The sequence below is a fragment of the Anomalospiza imberbis genome, chromosome Z (assembly GCF_031753505.1).
Source record: "Anomalospiza imberbis isolate Cuckoo-Finch-1a 21T00152 chromosome Z, ASM3175350v1, whole genome shotgun sequence".
Classification (NCBI taxonomy): Eukaryota; Metazoa; Chordata; class Aves; order Passeriformes; family Viduidae; genus Anomalospiza; species Anomalospiza imberbis.
Window position 1 is genome coordinate 40,238,813 of NC_089721.1, and position 23,912 is coordinate 40,262,724.

Here is a 23,912-nt window from a genome sequence, read left to right on the forward strand (position 1 = left end):
ACAGATTATTACAGCAGAGCTCAGCTGAAGTGTAAGATTACTGCAACCCTCGTTAGAGAGCAAGAAGATTCTTTGAGAATTGAGGCAACAGCTCAGAATCAACTGTTTACATATCAGTAATCCAAGTATTTAACATTATTACTTGCATGTAACAACAATAGAATTCTTCATTATTGAGAAAGACTGAGCTGATTTAAAAGAGTACAGTGCATCTTTTTTTTTAGCAATGGAAAGTTCTGGCTCATACTTTCAACATCTGTAATGAAGAGGGAGTCACTGATCTTTGTTTTAAAAAGTCTAATTGCCTTATATTGATGAAGAGTTTCAATGGCTGTCTCGCTTACTGTATTCACAAAACTTAAGTACTTATCTATAAACATTTGTGTTTCTAAAACTAGATGACAGATCTAAATAGTAGCAATTTAGGATTTTTTCAAGTGTTCCCTGCTCAATGTGAATCCTAGGTTACCATACTGGTTCAGAGGCTGTATTTATCTATAAACAATAAATCAATGAAGTTGTGTTTACAAGGTGTTCCACTCTGGGAGACAGAGGAAGAAAGAATCTAGTTCATGGCTCTTCTATGTTTTCAATTTATGACCTCAGTCAACTAGATTTTAGGGTTTTATTTATCCATTTTTTCTAAGTATTACTAACAGCTTTTTGTTTGGAGAAGGCATATGGATCTGAGATCTCTAAATGAACTACCCTTCCATAGCTACAATCTCAAACACCTGCAAAACAACAATGAAACTAGTAAACAAATTAGTTGTTTAGCTTGCACCCCTGCCCCCAAATAAACCATCTGAAAATTCTAATTTACGTCCTGCTTAGATGATGCCTGAGAAAATGGTGCTGTGAAATAGCCACTAATATATAACTGCCTGAAAATGAAACAACTCTGAGTTAACATCCAAGTTCTATACCTGGACATATATTCCACCTGCAATTTCATATCAAAGACAAGTAAAAATAATGGTAACTTAGGGTTCTTGGTGGAGGTAGCATTTCCTTGGAGAGAACAGTAAATACATCTCTTGACCTTTCTGTTTTATAGAGTAGTACTAAGGTTGAAAACCAGAAATTTCTTTTGCTTATCTGACAGAGAAGCAAAATCAAGGTGGATTCTATGGTCAGAATTGTGAAAGTTTAAAGACAGGGGCTTCCACTGCCTGTTCTATGTGGTACTTCTTATAATGAACATAATGACTCTGATAACTGGATGTGAAAATATGAAAAAATGTTGAAACTACCAGGCAGATCTTGCTGGAATTTTCAATGAGAGAATCCTCCCTTCTTTGAAATTTCAGGTCTCAGCAAAGTAAAGTTGGGTATTAATAACACACTAATAGGTAATATGCAATGCACACAGGAGTTGGAAATCACAATTCAGTACCACTTTGAGAAAATAAATGGTAGGGATTTTGGCTGTTCATAATGTGACACATGAAAGGATTCTTCCATTTCAACTTAAAGCTTTTCACCATCAAACTTTATTTCTTTATAATGGGAAGCTACCCCAAGGAATATTTACTCTTAGAAAAATGTGATCGGTTCCTGAGGTTGATTCGCTTTCCTAGTAAGTAGTTGCTGATGTTTAAGGACTGCTTTTTTGTTTGTTTTATTTTTCAGTAAATCTGCAGAAGGGAACTGAAAGAAAATATTTCTAATAGAGCTGATATTTCAAATTGACCAGATCTCTTAAAAAGACATGGTTGTTTGAAACTTCAGGAATACTGGACTTGCCCTGTTCTTGCCATGCACCTTTTAATTATTAATTGATGTCCTGTATTACTGGAAGTGAAGGACTGCATGAAAATCATTCTAAGGAGAAAAAAATGCATAACTTCATTGGTGGCAGGGGTGCTCTTCCCTGACTTGCCCAGGAAGAAAGCTTCCAACAATATCTGAAGTCCTTTTGTGCTTTAGGAGAAAAAAAATTAATTGGCAAACTCTTCGTTTAGTAGCAAACTATTTTATGCTTAGCCATAGAAATGTTACAAATCCAAGTGCACTGGCACAAACAAATATTTCTAGTGCCGACAAACAGGACAGCTGTTACAGAAAGTGGACTCTCTCAGCTCCTTTCTCTTTATTTAATCTTTATAATGAGTTATTTGTGGCAATCAATTAATTATTCTCAGAACTGCTGAATACCATGTTTGATGACACTACTTACACACTAGCTTAGGTCTTCAAATACTGCACTCCCTCAAGTCTGTGAGTAGCACTGACGTTTACAGGATATAACTGCAAGACTAATGGGAACAGGGCTAGTATTTGATCACTTGTTAATATTTGTGCAGCAGCACATCTGAGAAAACTGGAGGGGAGACATTTGTAAATACTTCTGAGACTTGGTTACACTGTAACTTCAAAAAATGTCGGGGATTTTTCTTCTTTTTTGTTTTTTTTTTTTTATTACCTTTACAATTGGTGCAAAAAGGGTAACAAAATAGTTATTAAGGGGTAACAAATAGGTAACTTCATAGTCACTTTTAATGATGTGCTTGTAGGATTTAAGTAAGCATAACAGGTAGTCAAAGACATTAATGAAAAAAATACTTGAGTATGAATAACCTAGTATTTCCTCAACCAGTTTTCTCTTTCCTGTCAGTAAGACTTGGCTTTACCAGCTGCAGTTCTCACTGATGGCTTCTGGTGATGCACTTCCCAATAGCAATTTCCAAAAAAGTTTTAGGCAACTATGCAAAAGGGCCTATTTTTGTTAAGAAGAGATGCAATATAACTGTAGTTGAAAAGCTAGTTCATTGGTTTTCACAGAAACCAATGAAAATGCACATTTCAAAGATAATGACTTTGTGCTAACATGCACTTATTTTCTACTAAAAACAAACTAAGGATGCACTTTTTGACATTCAAGTAATTTTCATAAAATAATAAATGTAATTCCTGGGAAAAACATGAAAATAAGAGATAACCTGTGGAATTCCCTCTCACATTACAAGCTGAGGATAACAGTATTTAGAGTTTCGTATGTTTAACAATGTAAAATAAGTCAGGATTCCATCAGGGTCCCTCTGGTTGTGATAGTGCCAGTGTTAACAACCTAACCTGAAATCCATGCTTGCAAAAGAGACTGAAGCTTAACTTTGTAGGTTCTCTGTTTAAGTTCTCTATTATAGACACAGTACATAAGCCAAATGACCAGGATCTGGCTAACCTAGTAAGATTAACCTGACAAGATGAAGTCATCAAAAGGCCATGGAGAGAAGATATTGCAGCTTTGCTTCTTTAGTGTCATGTGTTTCTTATCAATTTGATGGCATGGCAGCTTTGGTTGTGAATGCTCCTGGGAGAAGCCTACAGTATCTATAGGTATGGATTCCACTTCCTGAATTGAATAGTTTCAAGAATTACAAGTCAGACATGACGAACAAATTCTGCCACAAACTGTTAAATTAATGATACAAAAAGTTTAAATAATTGAAAAGACATGTATCTGTGTTGAAATTTATTCTCTACTTATAAAGCCATTCTGGTATTCTCCCAAAGTATTACTAGTTTTGAACTGAACTAGTGCCTACTTCAGTAATAGTAACAAAGTTTCCTAATGTTGTAGAAGTCTCCTGTTTTAAAAAGCCTTCAAATTTAAACAGAAGTGTGATGTATATGTATGGAGGTTAAAATATTAGTACTGTTTTTATCCTGTGAGAGTCAGGATGGTGACTGGTTAAATTACGACAAATACAACAGTATTATATTTTATCTGAATAAAACAGTATTTCTTGCTGTCAAGAGGACAAATGGCAAAGAAACAGTCCATCTCTCTAACAAAAGAATATTAACTCTCCAGAAAAGCTATGAATGCTGACAGTGTTATCCTTACTTGCAGACTTCTGGGATGCATATGTAAGGAAAAGCAGTTGGATGCATCTCCAATTTTCCCAAATGATTGTGAAACATTTCTTAGATCTTAGTACACTTGCACTTGCATTAGCATACTAGCAAATTAAGGCACAGACTCTGTGTACTACTTAGAAGCATACAAGCTAACAAGAACATTTCCTATTGCTCTTTAAAAATATCTCTGGGCTACTTGAAGTACAGAACTAAGTAAATATATCCAGTACACTTACAACGAAGTTTTAATTTATGCCACCAAGTTTTCCAAGCACTACACTTTAATGGGTATGTGCATATAAATGCTTCCTTATCTCCAAGAAAATCACTTAACAAAACAGCAAGAAGCACTCACCATTCCTTACAGCTGGATACTGACACTACCACCTCAAACGCAGGTGATGTGATCGCACACAACCATTCACTGCTGTAGTTGGACACTAATTCCTATGTAACAGACAAATTCTTCTAGACTATACATATTCTGGTCACACATAGCCCTAAACCACCACTCAGCACTACTGTAAATATACTTTAGAGAGAGCAAAAGATGATGTGGACAATAGAAAAGCCACCCTAACAGAAATAAAAATGTAATGTAGCCACTGACTTCACTACATCTCAACCCCACTGTAACACTAAAATATAAGGCTAATTAACATTCTAGATGCTGTGTTACTTACAATCCCTGTTTCTTACTTGCATTAGCAGCAACTGGTATCCCTTGATCTGAATATTCTAGTAAATTCCTAGAAATATTTTAAGGACCTTAATGCTGGAACTCAGACAGGGATACAGTAACTTGTTCCTATTTCTATTCAGAGCCCTAGGAAACAATTCCAACTGCAAAGAGGACCCAGAGTCAAAGTAACAAATGGTGCACTTCCTCCCTCCCCTATCTATTAAGTTTTTATTCTTTCTGGCTTTTTTTTAATATATATTTATATGCATATATATACAAACACAAGGTTTATATTCTTGGTGCATTTAAACCTTGTTTATCCCCAGTCTTTTGATATTTGATTGCAATAATGTAAGAAAAATAGAAGGTTAGTATTTCTACTCTGCTGTTCCCTGTCAGAGGCTTTAAACATACTTCTTTCCTTTTGGTTGTTTGAAAAACTTCCTCATGCCATACAGAAGTAGTATTTTCCTTTGGACACTATGCATTAAATGTTCTTTAGTTCAGAATAAATTTTTGCATGCTCCAGCTGCATTCTGAGAATTTCTACCAATTTAAGGGAAAAAATCAGGGCCAAAAGCAAATCTAGCAACATACTTTTTAGCACCTCTAAAATCAATGATATTTTTTATCTGCTGCTATCATTAATAAACTGCTTTTTCTTGGCCTACTACTTTCACATATTCTTTGGAAGGCAGATTGTTTGCAGTATTTCTTAGCATGTGCTAAGAAATATACTTTACATGGGTCTTTTTTTCTAAAATAAACATAGGTCACCATAAAAGAAACATGTTACTGAATTCTGATGGCATTGAAGAATAAAAAAGGCATTATTTAAGTAGATCACACATAAAGTCAGAAGTATTTCTATCGTATGGTAATAAATGCACAAGTAATTCAACTACCAAAAAAATTCTGGATTTTTCTATTTAGTAAGCATGTTTGCATCCAGAATCTAACTGAGCTTCATGCTTAAAACCAAGTATCACCTAAATACATCAGATGCAGAAAGAATTAAAAAAAAAAAGCTTCTAGTTGAAATACTTGTCAAAACTGTCTTCAGTTTTTAAGGCCAACATGTATGACAATCCCCACATTCATATGCTGACATACAGGACAGGGATAGCAGAGTGAGAGCACAGCTTGAAGTAGAAAACCTCTGAAAAATGTCACTAGCAGTTATTTGCTGTAAAACAGGTAGAAGCCACAGTCCCTTATAGTATGTGCTTTCTTATGTACATGTAACCTAAATTACAGTACTACTGTGACTGGATTTATAGCATTTCGCAGTATACATCTTTAATGCAGGTGTAGACACCATTCAAGATGGTACATCAGTTAATTTCAAAGTAATCCTAGAAGAATCTTGCAAATAATGCTATATAAATGCATAGTGTTTGAGGGAAACAATTACTTCACTGGAAAATAAAGTCCCAGACATTGAGTTTAGCACTTCTTCATCACTATGTCACTTTCTTTTTGATTGAAGACAGCTCTTTCTGAATCTCACTGAATTTTGGCCGGTTTTCTGGCTTGTAGTCCCAGCATCTCTGCATTATTTTATATATTTCTTCTGGACATTTTTGTGGTGCAGACATTCGGTAGCCTGGTACACAGAAAAAGTGGAGAAAACTTTTAGTACTGAAAACTGATGCATATTGACAAATCTAAAAAGGTAAGAGCAAAGTTCAAGACCATTTAATTTATAAAGACCTTCAAGGCAATATAAGGAATATCTTCAATACATATCCTATAAATGAGAGATAATTATGAAACTAATTAAAGCTCAGGTAGCAGTGACATTTAAGTTGGGCATGCTGAACTGTCAGTTTGCTGCTCATCCCTAATCGCAGCAACTCACACAGATTTCTTTCCTGTATCTTAGGAAGTAGCTACTCTCTGGTTTTTAGTTGTATTTCCTTACTTCAGTGCAGTGAGGAAATTGATAATAAAAACTTAGATGTGAGTAAATTTATTTGCTCTTTTGAAGATGTGTCCACTTTTATTCTCACATTTCTTCCCTTGTTTCTCCTTAAGGAAGTTCTTCCCCATTTGCACTTTAGTAATTAATTTTTCCTCCCTCTGTTTTCTTAACTTTTGTATCTTCCCATCTTATCTCAACTCTCTCTTCTGGTTTGCTTAGATAGGCAGTGGCTTCCACACCTCTCTGCTGCCATCAGCCAAGGAGTTCTCTGACTTGACAATGAGCAGGAGAATGGACAAGCTAAGAAAATTAGCAGCTGATCATTCCAAAGTCACAGGTAAGTGGCTCTTCAGGCATATCATCAATACCCTGGACCACAGAGGTGTACTTACAACAGTGAAGACAATTACCCAATGAGTAGGATGTTGGGGAAAATGCCAGGAGGATTGTATGTATGAACAAGGAGCTTCTGGACAAAATCAAACACAAAATCAGGTAACGGGAGGAAGACCAAAACACCCTCTGAACCTCTAATGATGAAGTTAAGAAAGGCAAAGCCCAGAAGGAATTGAACCTGGCCAGGCATGTCAAAGACAACAAGCAGGGCTTCCCTAACTATGCAGGGGACAAAAGGAAGGCTTGAAAAAATGTGCCCACCACTGAATGAGGCACCGAGCAACTCAGCAACTCAGGACAGGGACAAGGCCAAGGTACTGAACACTTTCTTCATCTCAGCCTCTACTAGCAAGACCAGCCTTCAGGAATCCCAAGCTCCAGGGATCAGTGAGAAAGGCTGGAACAGGGAAGATGTACCCTTGGTGGAAGAGGACCTGGTCAGAGAATATTTAATCACACTACACTTAGAAGTTCTAAGTCCAGGGGCTCTGATGAACCCATGAGTGCTGAGAGAATGGCCTGATGTCACTGCCACACCATTCCCAATCACCATTCATACATCACTTTGACTACTGGGAGGAGTACCTGAAGACAGGAGTAAAGCAAGTGTCACTCCTATCTTCAAGTCAGAGCACCCAAGGAACTGCAGGCTGGTCAGCATCACCTTGATCCCAGAAGGTGATGGAGCACCTAATGCTGGAAACAATTTCCAGACAGTATAAGGAAGTCATCAGGAGTAAGCATACAGCAAGTCAGCATGGAATTACTAAGAGCAAGTCATGCTTGACCAATGTGAGAAACATCTTCAATGAGATGAGTGGCCTGGTACATGACGGGATTTCACTGTAAAATCCCCACAAAGACACCTTTGAATTTATGGGCTAGATGACCAGACAGGGAGGTGGATTGAAAACTGAGGCTGAACAATGAGCCCTGAAGGGAGGTGATGAGTGGTATGAAGTCTGAGTGGAGCTCCAGGGTCCAGTCCTGTGTCACACCTTCATTAAGGCTGTGGATGAGGGGCAGGTGCACCCTTAGCGATGGTGACACAGCAGTGGTGCACCCTGGCTGGTGGCAGCGAGCTCTGAGGGGGGCTGATATACCACAGGGTCGTGGTGCTGTCCAGAGGGACCCGGACAGGCTGGAGAAAGGGGCTGACAGGAACCTCAAGCAGTTCAGCACGAAGAACCAAGTCCGGCAGCTGGGAACAGCCCCAGGCACCAGCACAGGAGGGTGGGGAATGCCCCGCTGGAAAGCAGTTTGGCAGGAAAGGCCCTGGGGGCTCTTGCTGGACACCAGCATGAGCTGTTCCAGCAAAGAATGCTAATGGCACAGTGGGCTGCACCAGAAGGAGTGTTGCAGCCGGTTGAGGGAGATCATCTGTCCCCTCTGTTCATTACTGTCTGAGACTACATCTGGAGTGCTGGGTCCAGTGCTGGGCTCCCCAGTACAAGACAGACACAGGCACAATGGAGAGAGTCTCATGAAGGATCACCAAGGTGATGGAAGCACTGAAACATCTCTCTCTCCTATCAGGAAATGCTGAGTGAGCTGGAGTAGCTCATCCTGGATAGGAGAAAGCTCAGGGGATCTCAGCCATGTATATAAACACCTGCAGGGAGGGTGCAAAGAAGGTGGGTCCAGGTTCTTTCCATGCCAAGTGACAGGACACAGAGGTGATGAGCACACACATGGGAAATTCCTCCTGAGCATCAGGAAACACTTTTTCCCCTGTCAGGGTGACTGGGCACAGATTGCCCATAGAGGTGGTGGCATCTTCATTCAGAGAGATATGCAAAAGCCATCTGGATGTGATACTGCTTGAGCTGGGTGGACCAGATGTCATTCAGAGCTCCCTGCCCGCCTCAGTCATTCTTTGAGTCTGTGATTCCACAAATTGTTTATCACATGTAGCTCTGAGCAAATGACAGGCAGTGCACAGTGATGTGCATTAGATTCCACAGCTAAATGCAGCTCTGTGTCTCCAGACACATTGCACAAGTCTCAGTGTGTCCCTTTCCAAAATATAGTGTCATGATGCTGATCTCTTAAACAGGTAAATCTGAGAAATATTTTTGGTTATTTTGTACTGCACACATCTGGCTCTAGGTATTGGATGAATGCATGTAAGTTCTAACAAAAACGGCTTGGGCTCTAGGATTTGATTTGGCCTTTAAGGAGAAACTTTATTATCACCTACAGTGCTTATAAAACTATAAAAAACACTGACTATATGTGTAAATAAGCAAACCAGAGTTTTTTTGTTTCTCATTTGTTTTGTTTTAAATAACTTGGAAGTTTTACTAGCTTAGAACATATTTATAAATTATACAGTAGTACTATGTAGGGAAGGAACAGTTCTGACATGCCACTGAAGACAATGAAAATACATCACACTACTGAAATCCTGCTCAGTTATTTGCTATTTTAAGTAAAAGCCTTTTGATTATTTTGTAAAAGAGAAATGCAGCTTGCAATGCTCAACTAGCTCACCATTCTCCACCATAATTGCTAAATCTTTCTGTGTAATTATTTAATAAAGAAGATGGAATGATAGAGATTTTTTCTGGCAATTTAAAATATTTATACCTGCATTAGCATAATCTTAAATAATCCATTCTGTTTAAGCTTCTGCTTTGCACAGCAGTAAATCCCTCCTTTCCATCTCACCTGTTAGTTCTGCAACAATGAAAGTCAGCATGCTGTAAGTCTTCCAACCTTTAAGTTACTGGTCAGTGTACTCTTTTTTCAAAAGGCCTATATATACCACCCTACTCCTCCCAGAGAGCTAGATTCAGCAATTTAGGAAACATTATATTGTTTTTGCTAAAGTTGCTACAAACTTGTATGTTATTTCTTGGCTATTTTACACTGAATCCTTATAATTTTATGCAGCATTTCTTTCACTCCCTATGAATAATTACCTTTCTCAACTTGCTCTCGTGCTTGCTGGTTGGTCATTCCAGTGTATGGGCATACTCCTAAACTGAAGGTCTCCCACAAAAGGATTCCAAAGCTCCATACATCACTCTCAGATGTGTATCTCCCTAAGAAAAGGAAAGCAAACTTTCAACTTTAAATACAGAGAAATTGGAGCAGATATTTCTATTGTCCTGATGGATTCACATCAGAAAATTAAGACTCTAAAGCCTTTTGCAGCAGAATCAGTGAAAATGTTACCTTAAAAATCCATTTTCAACATCACTTTCAACATTTTTCATGACTGCTCTTCTCTGTTACATACTATTACTTTGTATTTACATGTCTTTATTCTTTAAAAACAACACTTGTGAATGTATAATTTGTTTATCTCTAATTATCAAACATGCCAAGCTAAGCCACTCCTGACTAGGAAAAAAAGGAAAATACATGTAAATTATAGTGACAGTTAATGGCAGTGACAACTGTTCTGACGTCACAAAACTCAGTTTACTCTTAGACTAAACATGACTTCCAGCTGTGCTATGTTAGCTTGTGTGCCTCATAGCTGGCAATTATAGATATTCACTATGCTCTTTGGAGTAAGATTAGTTTTCTTGTCTGTGTATCAACTCCCCACAGTTGGGCATCCAGTAATTTAACATTTTTCACTGAAAGCATTCAGCAAATACAATACATCTGTACAATTAATTATATTTTCTGCTATTGCATTATCTGAGGGAAAAAAATTCTGTTTAGATAAAAAACCCAAGTCCTCCTCACGTTACTATTAACATCACAAAAGACTCAAAATATTGTAGGGAGAAAACATACATATTAAATGTATTTTAATTTTCAAAGATCAGGAAGTAAAAATACCCCATAATTATCCTAAACATGTGCTGGTTTTGGTGGGGTAGAATTAATTCTGCTCACAGTGGCAGGTACAGGGCTGTCTTTTGGATTTGTGCTGAACCCAGGGTTGATAACTGAGAGATGTTTTTGTTATTGTTTTGATTGCATAGAGCCAAGGCCTTCCCTGCTCTTCACACTGCCATGCTGGTGAGTAAGCTGGGGGGTCCTTGGGAGGTGACACAACCAGGACAGGTGACCCCAAACAGACCAAAGGGATATTCCAGACCACGTGACATCAGGCTCAGTGGGGGAAGTAGGAGGAAAGGGGAGACGTTTGGAGTGATGCGGTTTGCCTTCCCAATAATGGTGTAGAATGGCTCTGAAAAGCACTCACGGAACCAAAGTTTCCATTTCTTAAAAACTCCAGTGGCATCTGAATTTTGCTTCTGACTTCTGATACAATTTGTGTCAGAACCACTACATTTTCCCTAGACTGGTTTCTAGCCTTCACAACATGTGTTTTTTCTTAAAATAACATACTTTAATGACCACTTTTAATTTGTCATATACAGTGACTTCAGCAGAGACTAAAAAAATGAACTTTTTTGTAGCTTCTTAAGCACATTAGCATTCATGTAATGGCCAAATGACCCTATTCCTCATTTTCCTCCAACCTTTGAAACTTGATATTCAGGACTAACCTGGTCAGTGTTCACCAACTAGTTTTGAAATACTGCAGTTTTAGTTTTATTTCATTTTGATATCTTAAAAACTTCCAGTCTTACCTATACAATTCAATGCAATTCTTACAACCTTATTATTAGAATTGAAAGCAATAAAACATAATTCAGTAAGTTTTACTAATTTCTTTCAAGGGAGTGGAAAAAAATATCCTTCAAAAACACAGAGAAACATTTCATGATATTTTGAAAGCTGAATATGGACTGCTGAACACATTAACATGTTTGAGAGAGCTTATTTCCCAAACATTACAGAAGATTAATATTTTTCATTTTATAGCTGCTGGAATACGTATGTGCTTTAGGAAACACAAAATAAGTTGATGTTAATCAACAATCCCTTCTTCTGGCATACTGTGCAGAAAACAAAAACCAGACTCAGCAGTACAAAGTGAAGGTGTTGTCAGAAGAACCTGCTCCCTGCTAGATGTAGCCAATTGGACCACATATTGTTAAAAGGACAGGTTTTCATAATACATCAAAAATACTGTATGCATTTCCAAAATAACAAAAATAAAAACCCAAAACACCATTTATAGTGGACCAAACACCCAACCGAGCAAAACACTCACCAGTGAATGCTGGCAACACTAGCATCTCTTAGAGTAATTGGTAATACAGGAATTACTAAACTGAATTTAGTCACCCTTTTAAAAAGAAGATCTGTGTTACTGTGTTATGTCATTAACTGCTGCAAAAGTGCTAAGAGGAAGCATTCTGTTATCAAGCATAATTCACAAACTTATGATTTCCAGTGCACAATTTCTGAAAAAAGGTCTAAATTTAAGAGACAGCAGAAGTATTTATAGACACTTAAATAAAGAATTCAAAAATATTTTATTTTGTGTACTCAACTAAAGAACTGGTTTAGAGAAGTACATTCAAAACATGCTATCGTTATTAAATGTGCTGCTTCTTCACAGCCTACTTTACCTAGAAGAACTTATTTTTATAATTTCATATAAGCAAAAAAAGCTAAGAGCAGCAGCTTCTGTTTCTATTCTGGAACTATTACCCATGTAGTGTGGACCACTTCCCTCAGTAATAAAGAATTAATTTTTATCCCCAATATAACAATCTACTGGTACACAAAAACGCAGGTAAAGAAAAACTGCAGTTAAAAAAACCCCCAAAATAAAACAATGACTGTAATTTTCACCAATGTAATGAATTATCTAACACAATGTTCTAGTACATTAACATTTTCTACTGTTTTCAATGAGGGGCCATAAATATACAGAACTTGCCATTCATTTTGCTAACTATCATAATTTAGACGATTGACTAGGCTGTCTATAAGAATGAGTCAGCAACAGAACCAAAGCACTCTGCTATTGCTGCATCATAGCAATTCTGATGTTGCTGCCCTATTGTTTTTTGGCAGCAAAACTGCATTTTTTACATAAATCAGACTGAAATATTAAATTTATTTTAAACATCATTCATTTGAACAGGGGGGAAAGAATTTTATGTATATACACTTGAATATTGTGGCTCTGGTGGTCTTCACTGTACTTTAGATTTTTTTTTTCTGCAAGATAATCCATTTATATTCTTACCATAGTTCAGAGCTTCCGGAGCAGTCCACTTGATTGGAATCTGCTTTAGGCCTGATGATGAGTACACCCCATCGTCCTCTTGCCGGGACATCCCAAAATCACTTATTTTCAAGATATTGCTTTCACCTACCAAGCAGTTCCTTGCAGCCAGGTCTCTAAATTAGAAAAAAGAAATAATCACCCACATTTTTACAAGTCTGAAAGTGTTTGGAAGTAATTTAAACTGACTGAGCCCCTCAGCCAAGATGGTCATGCTTCTCAGAGGCTTATTTACAAAAGTGTAAAATACACTTACTTCACAGCAGTTGAGGGGAAACAGAAGTGAGGGAAGGGGGAAAAATGTCAGAAATAATCCTATGAAGAAGTGAGGGGAGGAAATGCTGGAGATGCTCCAAGTGCCTGAGCAGTTAAACCCCTGCAACACACAGACAGGAGTCACAGTGGAGCAGGGGAAGAGTGTGAGGCTGAAGAACAGGAGCTATTATGGACAGACCAGAACCTCCATTCCCCACTCACCTCTTGGGGGAGGAGGTGAAGAATTTCAGAATGAAGGAGTGCCTCAGAAGAAGGGAAGGGGAAAAGGTACTTCAGTTTCTGTCTTTTATTTCTCACCATCCAACTCTATTTTAATTTGCAATACATTAAATTCATGTTACCTAAGTTCAGACTGTTTTGCTATGATGATAATTGGTAGGTGATTTCCTTGCCTTCATCTTGACCTCCAAGTTTTTCTGTCTTATTTTACTTCCCTGTCCTGTTGAGGATGGGTAGTGAGAAAGCATCTGTGTGGGTGTCTGGCAGCCATGCAAAGTTAACCCACCACAACTGCCCTCTGTTTATTCCTCTACAAAAATAAACCCCAGATTAATGAATTGGATCCTACGCAAAACGAAAAAGAATTTGAAGAAGCATCCTGAAATGTGTTCAGTGTGTGTTTCAGTGAGAAATCTGTGAAAGAGCTCCATCTTCCCTCTGCCCATTAAGAGTTTCATCAAAAGATAAAAGCTATTCAGCACAGAAAAGGAATTTTGGCTCAGTGATGAATGAGAAGCTCAGAAAGTCAACTCCCTCCCTTCACCTCAAATTTGTTTATTTTTTTAGATCAGGAGACATGCAGTAATACCTGATAAAAGACCCACTGTACTTCTCTACATGCTAATAATATATTATAAACATACTATGTGTATATTAAATTACAGTGTTTCACAGTTTATTAAAATACAACATAATAAAATATATATTATTATTCCCATTGTAAATAATAAAAAGGGAGAGATATGTTAAGCAAGACAATTAATTCTAAACAATTATGAACATCATGGGCAAAATATTTTTAAACTAAACTTACTGTGGTTTTGCTTAGCTAAATAGCTAATATGCTCACAAACGGCTTACATGAACATTCCAGAAAAACTACATTAACTTTGATATTTTGAATTGGAGCTGTAACACAGTTCTGAAGTGAATCCCCTGAGCACTTAATGCACGTTCATTGGTTTTTGAAGAATAAATTTGGTGCATGCAAACTACATTGCTCTTGGAAGAAACTAACTTAGAATTCTGCTCATGATGTGCACAAAGATTGTTTCTCTAGCTACAGAATTTTCTTTCTATGGAATTTGTTTCTACAGCTAATGCAGAAAGGTCTGAACCAGTGATAAACAGCTTCCAACATTACCCACAGTAATGACAAAGGACTGAACTACATTTAACCCAAACTAAAAGTCTTGATCCACATATAAGGATGCTGAAGCTCATACATCCACTTTAATCAGCTCATCCATATTGATATTGGGCTATGTTATTCAATATGTAGACAGAGCCTAGGTATGATCCTAAATATTATAACTTGATTTAAGAATTTTAACATATTTGACTCACGCAGCTTTTCTGCCACTAAGAACATTAATAGCTCTAGAGCTTGAGTGATACAAAGGAAGTTATTTGTGTGGCTTGGCAAGACGGACCACTAAAAAACAAATCTGAACTCACAGGCACCAGCTGAAGATGTGCACAAATGCATAAAACAGTCGGTGGGCACTGCGTTACATAGTTTGATGTTAGCACGTGGTGGTATCATTATATACAGCTACATTGGTTAAAGCAAGTGAGCTGCAAAACAAAATCTAATTGTTGTTGTTTATACTCAAGTGTGTAAAAAGTATCACCATGGAACTTCAAGAATTTATGACTTAGGTTCCAATCATACTTCAGTAATTAGTTTTTATAATGTTACTCAATAAAGTCTATATTTTGCAACTGATGCATATAAGGAATGGAAAAAGTAATGAGGTTCTATCTCAAAGAAAATTTACAGTTAACTGAAAGCACAGGCATCCCCCTACCTGAAGTATGACATAGAATTTAAACATATTGAGTCAGGTTAAGAAAAACCTATACACTGAGCTGCCTTAGGTTTATTCCTCATGCATAAGTCTGATTATTAGGGAAAGTGGATTGTAAATAATATTCATATTATAAACAAAGACTGTTGCATCCTGAGTTGATTCAGTTAGGGAATTTAATAAATATTAGTTAGACCGGTTCTATGTACCCCTATTTCCCCCTCATAATGGTTTGCTCCAAGCTGTATCACAGGAGCTCGGTCATGTCAATCTTGTAACCACTCCCTTCTTCCCTTCAGAGAGTTCTGTATCAGTCACCCCATCTCTGTAATCCCATTTGTCCCAGAACCCTGTACACACCCGTTATGTTCCCATCGGTTGCCGTGTTCCGCATCACTCCCCTGTTCTGTCCCCATTGGGCGAGGGGGGCTTCTGCCCCTGTTGGCCTGCCCCCTACTTAATCCCCTGTTCCCTGTGCCCCAGCGCCATTTTGCCCATGCGGGCTTGAGGACAGCTGCATTGTCCACCACTGCAGCCATGCGGGAATAAAGAGTTCTCAGCCACGTGGGCAGAGTGCACCATTCTCTCACCCTTTGTCTCGTCTCAGTGTCTGGCTACGGCGTGGCAGACCCACGCAGAGGCTCAGCCCTAGAGCTCTGAACACATGCGGCGGCCCTGGTCCAGCCAAGAGCAGTGTGCAAGCCGGACACCCCAAGCTGCCTGGGACTGAGGCAAAGAAAAGCCGAACGCCACAAGACTACACTCAGTTAGCATAATTTTTGTCAGCTTTGTACATAGAATATATGAATTTTCTTTTTCATTCAGAATCACCTAGAAAAAAGTTTTCATCCCTACTGAAAATTGACTAAAACGCTTCCATGAAAATCAGCTGGTATTTGTGGAAGTTCATAAAGACTGTGACACTCTGTTCAGGATATATGTAAATTAACACCACAAATAACAAATTTAATGTTTGCACGTTTTGAGTCTCACAGTATTAACACCTTTATATGCTTTTAGCTAAACCTCTCTCATTTTTTATGCTATAATACTCTGTATTACTTTCAATACATCATTTCTCTTAATAAAGTCTTGTGAGCACTTCATATATTTACTTCTGACACAAGCAAATTTGCCTTCTTCTATTGTCCTGTGTATGATATGCTTTTTCTCTCACTTATTTAGAAAATACTTTAGATGTGATAATTTCATACCTTAGGCATACAAATGTCACAATGTTTGATTATCTTGTTAGTATTTCTACTGTCATTTCACATCTGCTTCATATCCTTAGTAATCTTTTGCTTAATTTTACAGATAATTTTTATATGTACTTGCATGCTTAAAAGCATTTTTTAAACAGTTACACTGAAAGCTATGGGTACTTCAGCTTTTGGGTTTTTTTACTATTATTCTGAGGGTTTGGTTAAGATTTTTCAGTATTTTTCAAATAAATTCTTCACTCTTCTTCATTATGTCTGACAGCTTCCTTTAAAAGGATGTTCTTATTTTTCAGTCTAGACGTAAGAGAAAAACAAAGAAGATGCTTTCGGTCAACACAATTTATTACAGAAAAAGGCATCAGCAACTATTACTCCCATTACTCTGAAAGAATAAATTATGACATTTTCTTCCAGTATCCATAATTATAATTATTTTCTGTTTTCTACAGATAGGAGTTCTAGTATAATAATGTTAAAGAGTTTATAAAGACCTTTTACTTCTTAACCTTTCATAAGAAATCCACAGTGGAGTTTCACTCCATATGTAAGATAAACAACATGAGTTAGGGAAACATGTAAATATAAATACAGAGGTCTGATGACCAAAATTAACTAAGAGAAGTCAACAATAAAGATTACATCAGTGTTAAGTATTATATAGTAAATCATGACTCTTTCTACATGGACATTAAAAAACCAAATCAAACAAATAAACAACAAACTCCCAAAATACAACGACAACCAAACCCCTGCACACCAGCCCCTCAAACTAAAAACTCGACCAAAATCAACTACAGTCTATTTGTCTTCTTTACCCTGAAAAACCAGTTTGTTCTATTTGCTTTCTCTTCCTTCTCCCTAATGTTCCCTAAAGCCAACATCCTGAAGAAATACAGAGATAATTGCATGAAATTAGGTGTCTCTGGGAATTTTTTTTTCTTATAAAGTATTTTCTACTTAAAGCAGTAACTCTATAAAATCAGTATCTGTCTTTAACACAGAAAGTAAGAAAATATTCTCTATTTATATTGTAAAAACTCTACAAATTTGGCACACATTACACTGAGCTGCTACAGCGTAAGTTCCTTAGTAAAAGAGAAGTTGACTCTCACTATTTAATACCAATATTATGTAAGTTCCTAGTACTGCTAGAAACAAAGCTTCTTCCCCCCTCCCCCAGCTATTAACAAGTAAAAACTAGTATGTAATTTGGAAATTTCCTTTTTAAGCACTGCTCTGCAGTCCCTCTAAGTATAAAAAGGACATCTCCTAGGGATCTCAAATATGGGTCGAATCTGCTAAAACTCTAAGGGAGAGGTCATAGAACTTTTGCTAAAAATTCAAGAGCCAGTTCAAGGAGGAAGTAGAGGCAATTTCTCTGTGTTGGGTGTTGTTACCACCTGGATTTATGTCTGTCAGTACAGACATAAACCTACTAAAGCTTTCTCTAAGGACATTCTTACACTCCCTCCCCCCTTCCCCCCACAACCCACAGGATCTGCAGAGCAAGTACCACCTAGCATTGCAATGCAATTCTATGAGTTAAAGCAAATCAAAACTAGAGAGCAAACTCCTCATTACTAAACCAGCAGCACAAACTGCCTCACTGAACTAACTAGCCATTTTATATTCAGTCCCTGGATCATGTAGTTAAAATACTCTAAGGTGATAAAAGCAAGTAATTAATTAGTGGACAGGGTCAGTTTATCTCCTCTGCACATTAAATTCAATGAAAATAGTCTATTACCTAAATACAAAAAAAAGGGGTAGGAAGTGAAACTACAAGATAAATTGCTGGGTTTTTTTTTGTGAACTGTAAGATACTACCTCACATTCATAACACCTGATGTAATTTCCAGTAGTGTCTAAATCAAAACACAGCAGTGCCTAAATCTATTTCAGAACCTTCTTGATATACATACACTAATTCTGCTGTATGTGGACAGTACAGCAAATAACATATGCCTAGTAACAGACTGGGAAAATATTAGAAGGTTAGAAGAACACCCTTTCATGCATTCTGCATTTTCTTCCCCCTTTTAACTTTGATTTAATTATTTCTTTACATTATTTTAGCTATTATGAAAATATTGGAGCCATATTAACTACAATGCTAATAACTTCTCTCAGTTTCTCATATATAATGCAAGTCCATCGCCACAGATGGTGCTGGCAAACCAGAGAAAGTCCAAGTTGGATAGAGTAGTGATTTCTCAATAATGTCACATGCTCTGCTTGCCATCCACAGTTTTGGATGTTGCTCATTTCCTCTCAACCATAAAAATAAGCAACTTTACCCATGTCACAGCATTGGTGACCTTCAATTACTCTTTATAAAGCACTTTGCACTTAAGTGAAGGACTTGCACTTTTTGCAAAAAGAACTCAAAAGAGGAAAAGTAACAAAACAAATCCCAAAAATTTGTATTCAGTAGCTGAACACAACTGTCAACTTATTTTCTGTTTGCTACCCAGATATGACTCAAGGGACTGTACAGATGTACTGACACATTAGGAAACTTTTATCTTTGAGTTTTATTTTGGTAGGCTACTGTGTGCCACCCATTTTCCTAGCAGGGCAAGTTGTCTGTACCAGCAATTTTAAGAAAGATAAAGAAGGTAATAGTAGATAATGAGCACTTTCTGAGGAGAATCAAAGCAGTAGACTATGAAGATGGCAATGAAGTAATAAATTGCTGCATCATCTATTCCTCCTTCCTTTTTCCTGTTTCTGAGGTTGTCTTCACAATGCCTGCTCCTGGAACAGAAACATTCCTATCAGCAGCATCTAAATGGTTTGTATCTGCATTGTTTCTCAACTGTTTTAGAACTTAAAAAAATACAGTTATTAAATACACTTAAAAATACAGTTATTGCCTGTATTCTTCTGAATAGTTATTTTGTTGAAAATGGCATCACAGTAATTTTGATCTATAACAGCCCTCTATGCACTGATATCACTGTAGACTTTTATAACCAATTTTTCCTGTGCACTGCTGATTACATGTAATAAGCTGAACAAAATGTCTAATTCTTTTTTTTTTCTTCCTCTCATGCCATATCTTGAAACAAAGGTTTGCAATCCAATTTCTTTTGTGTGCCCATTTTAGTAAATAACTAAGGGTCTGGACAGTCCTCAGAGTGGGCAACTTCCTAGAGATCGTACAATATTAGAGCAACAAGAAAATGAAATATACCTTCTAGAAATCCTTAATGACAGGACAGACAGAGGAATAACACCTCTGCTGGGTTCCATGCAACCATTCCTAAGCTCTTGGATTTTGAGAGAAACATATATGTTCTCATAGCACAAATATGGGTATATTTAAGAAATATGTAAGATTTGTAATAGTCCTGAAAAGTCTCTTTGGTATTAACTGAATTACAGGGGAAGCTAAGTGTCCAAAAATGCATTATCCAAGATGTACCAGAACACAAGTTTACATTTTGTGCTTGATAAAATTACAGTGGACTTAAATTACAATCACAATGTCATCCATTTCCATAACCAGTTATACATGTAGATTGTATTATTCAGAGGATAAAAAATACAATTTTCAAGCAAAAATTTCCACTTTATCATTCACAGAGGCAATTAAAATGAGATACAACAGTAGAGAACAAAATTTTGATAATAAGTGCATCATGGCTTTATTTTATCATGTCTGATAACATAAGTCTTGTTACAATGAGTGTGCTTGCCCTATAGACCAGGAGGATCACTCAATTTAGTTATTAATTCTGAATTTAGTTTTCAATTAATGTCTTCCTTTTTCTATTAATCCTATAGTAATTATGTTATTGTATCTTATTATATAGTATAATGTCAAATGTAATTTATTTCTCTGTACAGAAGCATTAAATACTGGTTTAACTTGTTTACAAAACTAGAATCATCTGAAGAGGCAGACCAGATATGGTCAAAGGTCATATTCCCTTGTCCATTATATATCAGTGATAGAAAAGGCTGCATGCTGGATTTAAAGAAAGTGTCTAAAGCAGAGTAGATTCTATCACTGATTTTCTGATTATTAAGGTTTTTAGAAAATAAACTTTTCATTCTATTAAACAAAGCCATTTTCTAGTGTTAATATCACAATGTATTAAGTTCAAATGACTAATAATGCAAAGCAGAGCATACGGAATTGAAAAACACTGCAATTGCACAAGAAATCAGGAAATTCAAAGGAATTATTATAATATGAGTCACTTTTTTCTCACCTTTTTCACTAGAATGAAATAAAATAGCATAATAACACAGTATTTGCAGGGTTTTTCAAATCCTAATGAAAAAGGTAATATTTCAAAGTCTTCTCAGGCTAGATTTAAGTACTTTGCCAGAGGTGAATATCAATATCAAAGTTCATCTGGGACAGGTAGCAACTCTACTTCTTTTTCAATAGCCAGAACCAATTACGGGGTATGCAAAAGTAGGTGTAGTTTAAGTTATATCTACATGCACTTCCATCACTTAAATTTACTTTTGCTCCTACAGCAGATAGGCAGGGATTAAGATTTTAAAAGTAACAGATAAGCATGGACTAATCTTCATGATTTTCCAGTCGATAAAGTATTTTATAGGAACTAGATCCTGAAACACTTTATTAATGAAGGTAAAAAAGGTAAAAGTAATAATCAGGCTACAAAGAATTGAAGCACACAGCATAATTAAGGTACACGACACTACATATTCATGAAAATAATACACAAGGAATAAGAGAGAAACCAAATACATTAGGTCTAATTAGAAATCACAAGGAAAAGACAGAGCAGAGAAGCAGCAGAATCTAGCTGGGCTAGACAAGAGGATTGTGCTGCAGCCCTAAACTAAGTGGCTAAAAAAGTGAAAAAAAACTCTCCTGCATTTTTTAGAGACAGTCTCAAAGAAAGCCAATAGGAAAGGGAGAAAAGTCAGCCACATTTTAAGGCAATTATTCATCTGGGGATGTTTCTTATTTATGGAGAAAAGAATTTAAATGGATGGCACAGGTAGCATATGCTAACTAAGCTTTCTTAGCAATGGAAACCATTGACAAAGATATACAGCAATAACCCACTAATTCATAATTTTCCAGTCAGAGAAAAAAATTCTGATTTGTACTTTACAATATCTCTCTATATTTAATCAAGGAATACCAACAAATACTTAGTGGCATCTTGAATATTTCAGTATTTTAAAAATAGCCTGTTCTGTAACTATAATAAAATATGATGAATGAAAATGAAGATGAGGAACAATTTACTAATTGTCCTAGATAGCTAAGTAAGATTTGCAGTTAGTTTACAGAAATATGAAAGAAATTTCATGTGATGAATACATTGCAGAGAATTATATACAGAAATTTAGAGCAATAAAATTTCTTATTCACTTCTTGTAAATTAACAAGACAGTAAATAAACTGAACCTCTGTCCTGGTTTTTGTCGCTATTACTTAAAATCTACAGTAGTTTTCTCACTCAAAAATAAAACTTAGATGTGGAAGAAAATATTTTGCACTTTTTTCATCACAAGAAAAATAAGAAAGTGATGGAATTTTCATGGAATTATGGTGGGGTATCCAAAGTAGGATATGTTGAAGGAAAAAAAGAGATGACAGTGCTGATTAAGGATCACGATTATATCTCATATTGATAACAGGAGATAGGACAGGACTTCCACAGCTTTTGGGAACTGGATGAACTCACATGTCACATGCATATTCACCATGGTAGAATTTCACAGCTGGGCTGAGTCAAGGAAGAGATGTTAGTAAGTCCAGGGGCTCCAAGTTCATCACATACTGAACCCTATCCTTTTTCTTCTATTAAAATCTTATGCCATCTCATGAAGTCATCTGTTTGTTACAAGAATGTCCTTTCCCTGCAAAATCCAGAGTTCTGTATTTAGAAACAGCCCCTCTGCCTCTGGTTGCTCTCTGTGGAATTATGTTCACTCCTGTATAGAGTTGACTCCCTATGGATCTGAATGTTCTTGTCCTACCAGGATTCAAAATTTATAGGAGGTGCAGAAAACATTTTCCTGTGCTTAATCTAAAGACAGGAAGAGAAAATGATTAGAAAACTATTGCAGAGCTATGGGTTTACTACACCTGGCTATTATTCTGAAATATTTCCGCACAATAAACTATTCTGCCATTATACTTTATGAAGACAGGATCCTCTTTGCCATTTAATGTTACATTCATTTTAGCATTTGTTGCGGGCTAAGGTTATAAAATAACTGAAGTCTAACTAGTCGTCTGCTAAACATTTAAAATCTTCCGGCTTAAAGAATCATGGGTAAGAAATTTCTTAGACGGTGATATAATATAGGGCAACAAACTGGAGTTGCCCGTTTTCATTTAACAGCTTTGTTAATGATCTGAGGGAAAAATCAAACTGGAATTTAATTACATTTCCAGATAATATCAAAGTAAGAATAGCTGCAAGTAACAGTAACGGCAAATAAATAAAAAGAAAGAAGGAAAGGAAGGAGAAAGAAGGGGGAGAGAGGGAGACAGAGGAAATATATCTGTTAGAATAAGCATTAGACATAGCCTGTAAAACAGGCACTATTATATTTTGAAAAATTATGCCTAAATACGAACATTCAGTAAAAAATAAATACTACTAGGCAATCATGTAGAAAGAAAAGAGAACCTAACAAGATACAGATTCCAATTAAATACAAGTAATGGAATTAAATTGAGCATCAGAAAAATAAAAGTTTATTATCTACTAGATTGTGAGAAATCTGTCTAGGAAAATTTAAAAAATTTATTTTATTAATGAAGTTACTTAATAAACCAAAAAAAGTTTGACAGGTGTACAGACCAGTGTCTCATTAAGTAAATGAATCCAACTTTTTACTGACATAAAGTAAACATTAGAATTGTCAGATGCCCTGGAATCTATTTTTATACTATCAGGCATATAATACACAACAAAAAGGTAATGGCCAAAGAGGGAGAAACCCAAAGAATTATTAATTTCCTGGATTAGTGCATTTATTCATTTTATCATATATGAAAAGGTGACTGTTTCAACCGATCACATAGTTGGGGAAACAACAAAATTCCAAATGCAATTGACACAAACTACTAATTTCTGTACAGAAAAGGGCCCCAGGTGTTGCCAGCCGGGTACAGGTAGATTCCCATGAAGTCAGAATGACACAGGTGCTGCCGAGCCTCCTCACATTTCCATCATATGCAGCTACAGCATTTATTTGTGGTTAGAGGTAGTTTCACATGTCAAATGTGGCCCCACACTGTGTGTAGCAAACCTATCACACAAATTTTGGCTTGCTCAACTACAGGCTTCTCTAGAGAGTACCAATTTGTCCTGTCTCCTAACCCAGGCTGGTGTGAGCAGCACATCAGTGGCACTTCAGAGCCCACCTACAGGTTCAGACATCTGCAAGGGGC

The 23,912-nt window shown here is 36.6% G+C and overlaps 1 protein-coding gene and 1 long non-coding RNA gene across 7 annotated transcripts in view; both read right to left on the reverse strand.

Moving 5' to 3' along the window:
- Positions 1-5,986: 5,986 nt before the first annotated feature.
- The window catches only part of FER (FER tyrosine kinase), a 153,020-nt gene continuing 135,094 nt past the window's right edge, over positions 5,987-23,912 (reverse strand). For 5 of the 6 annotated variants that reach the window (XM_068177444.1, XM_068177448.1, XM_068177445.1 and 2 more), the window contains 3 exons: positions 12,940-13,094; positions 9,791-9,913; positions 5,987-6,152 (listed from right to left, as the gene is read on the reverse strand). In XM_068177444.1, the coding sequence (XP_068033545.1) occupies positions 6,010-6,152; positions 9,791-9,913; positions 12,940-13,094 (421 nt within the window). In that variant the 3' untranslated portion in view covers positions 5,987-6,009. Of the gene's footprint in view, positions 6,153-9,790; positions 9,914-12,939; positions 13,095-23,912 lie in introns of those variants that run through there. The other variant, XR_010994640.1, reaches the window with a different exon arrangement.
- LOC137464787 (uncharacterized) lies at positions 19,024-19,642 on the reverse strand. Its single transcript, XR_010994424.1, has 2 exons — positions 19,375-19,642; positions 19,024-19,336 (listed from the first exon to the last, which is right to left on the reverse strand). It is a non-coding gene; the product is annotated as an uncharacterized lncRNA (long non-coding RNA).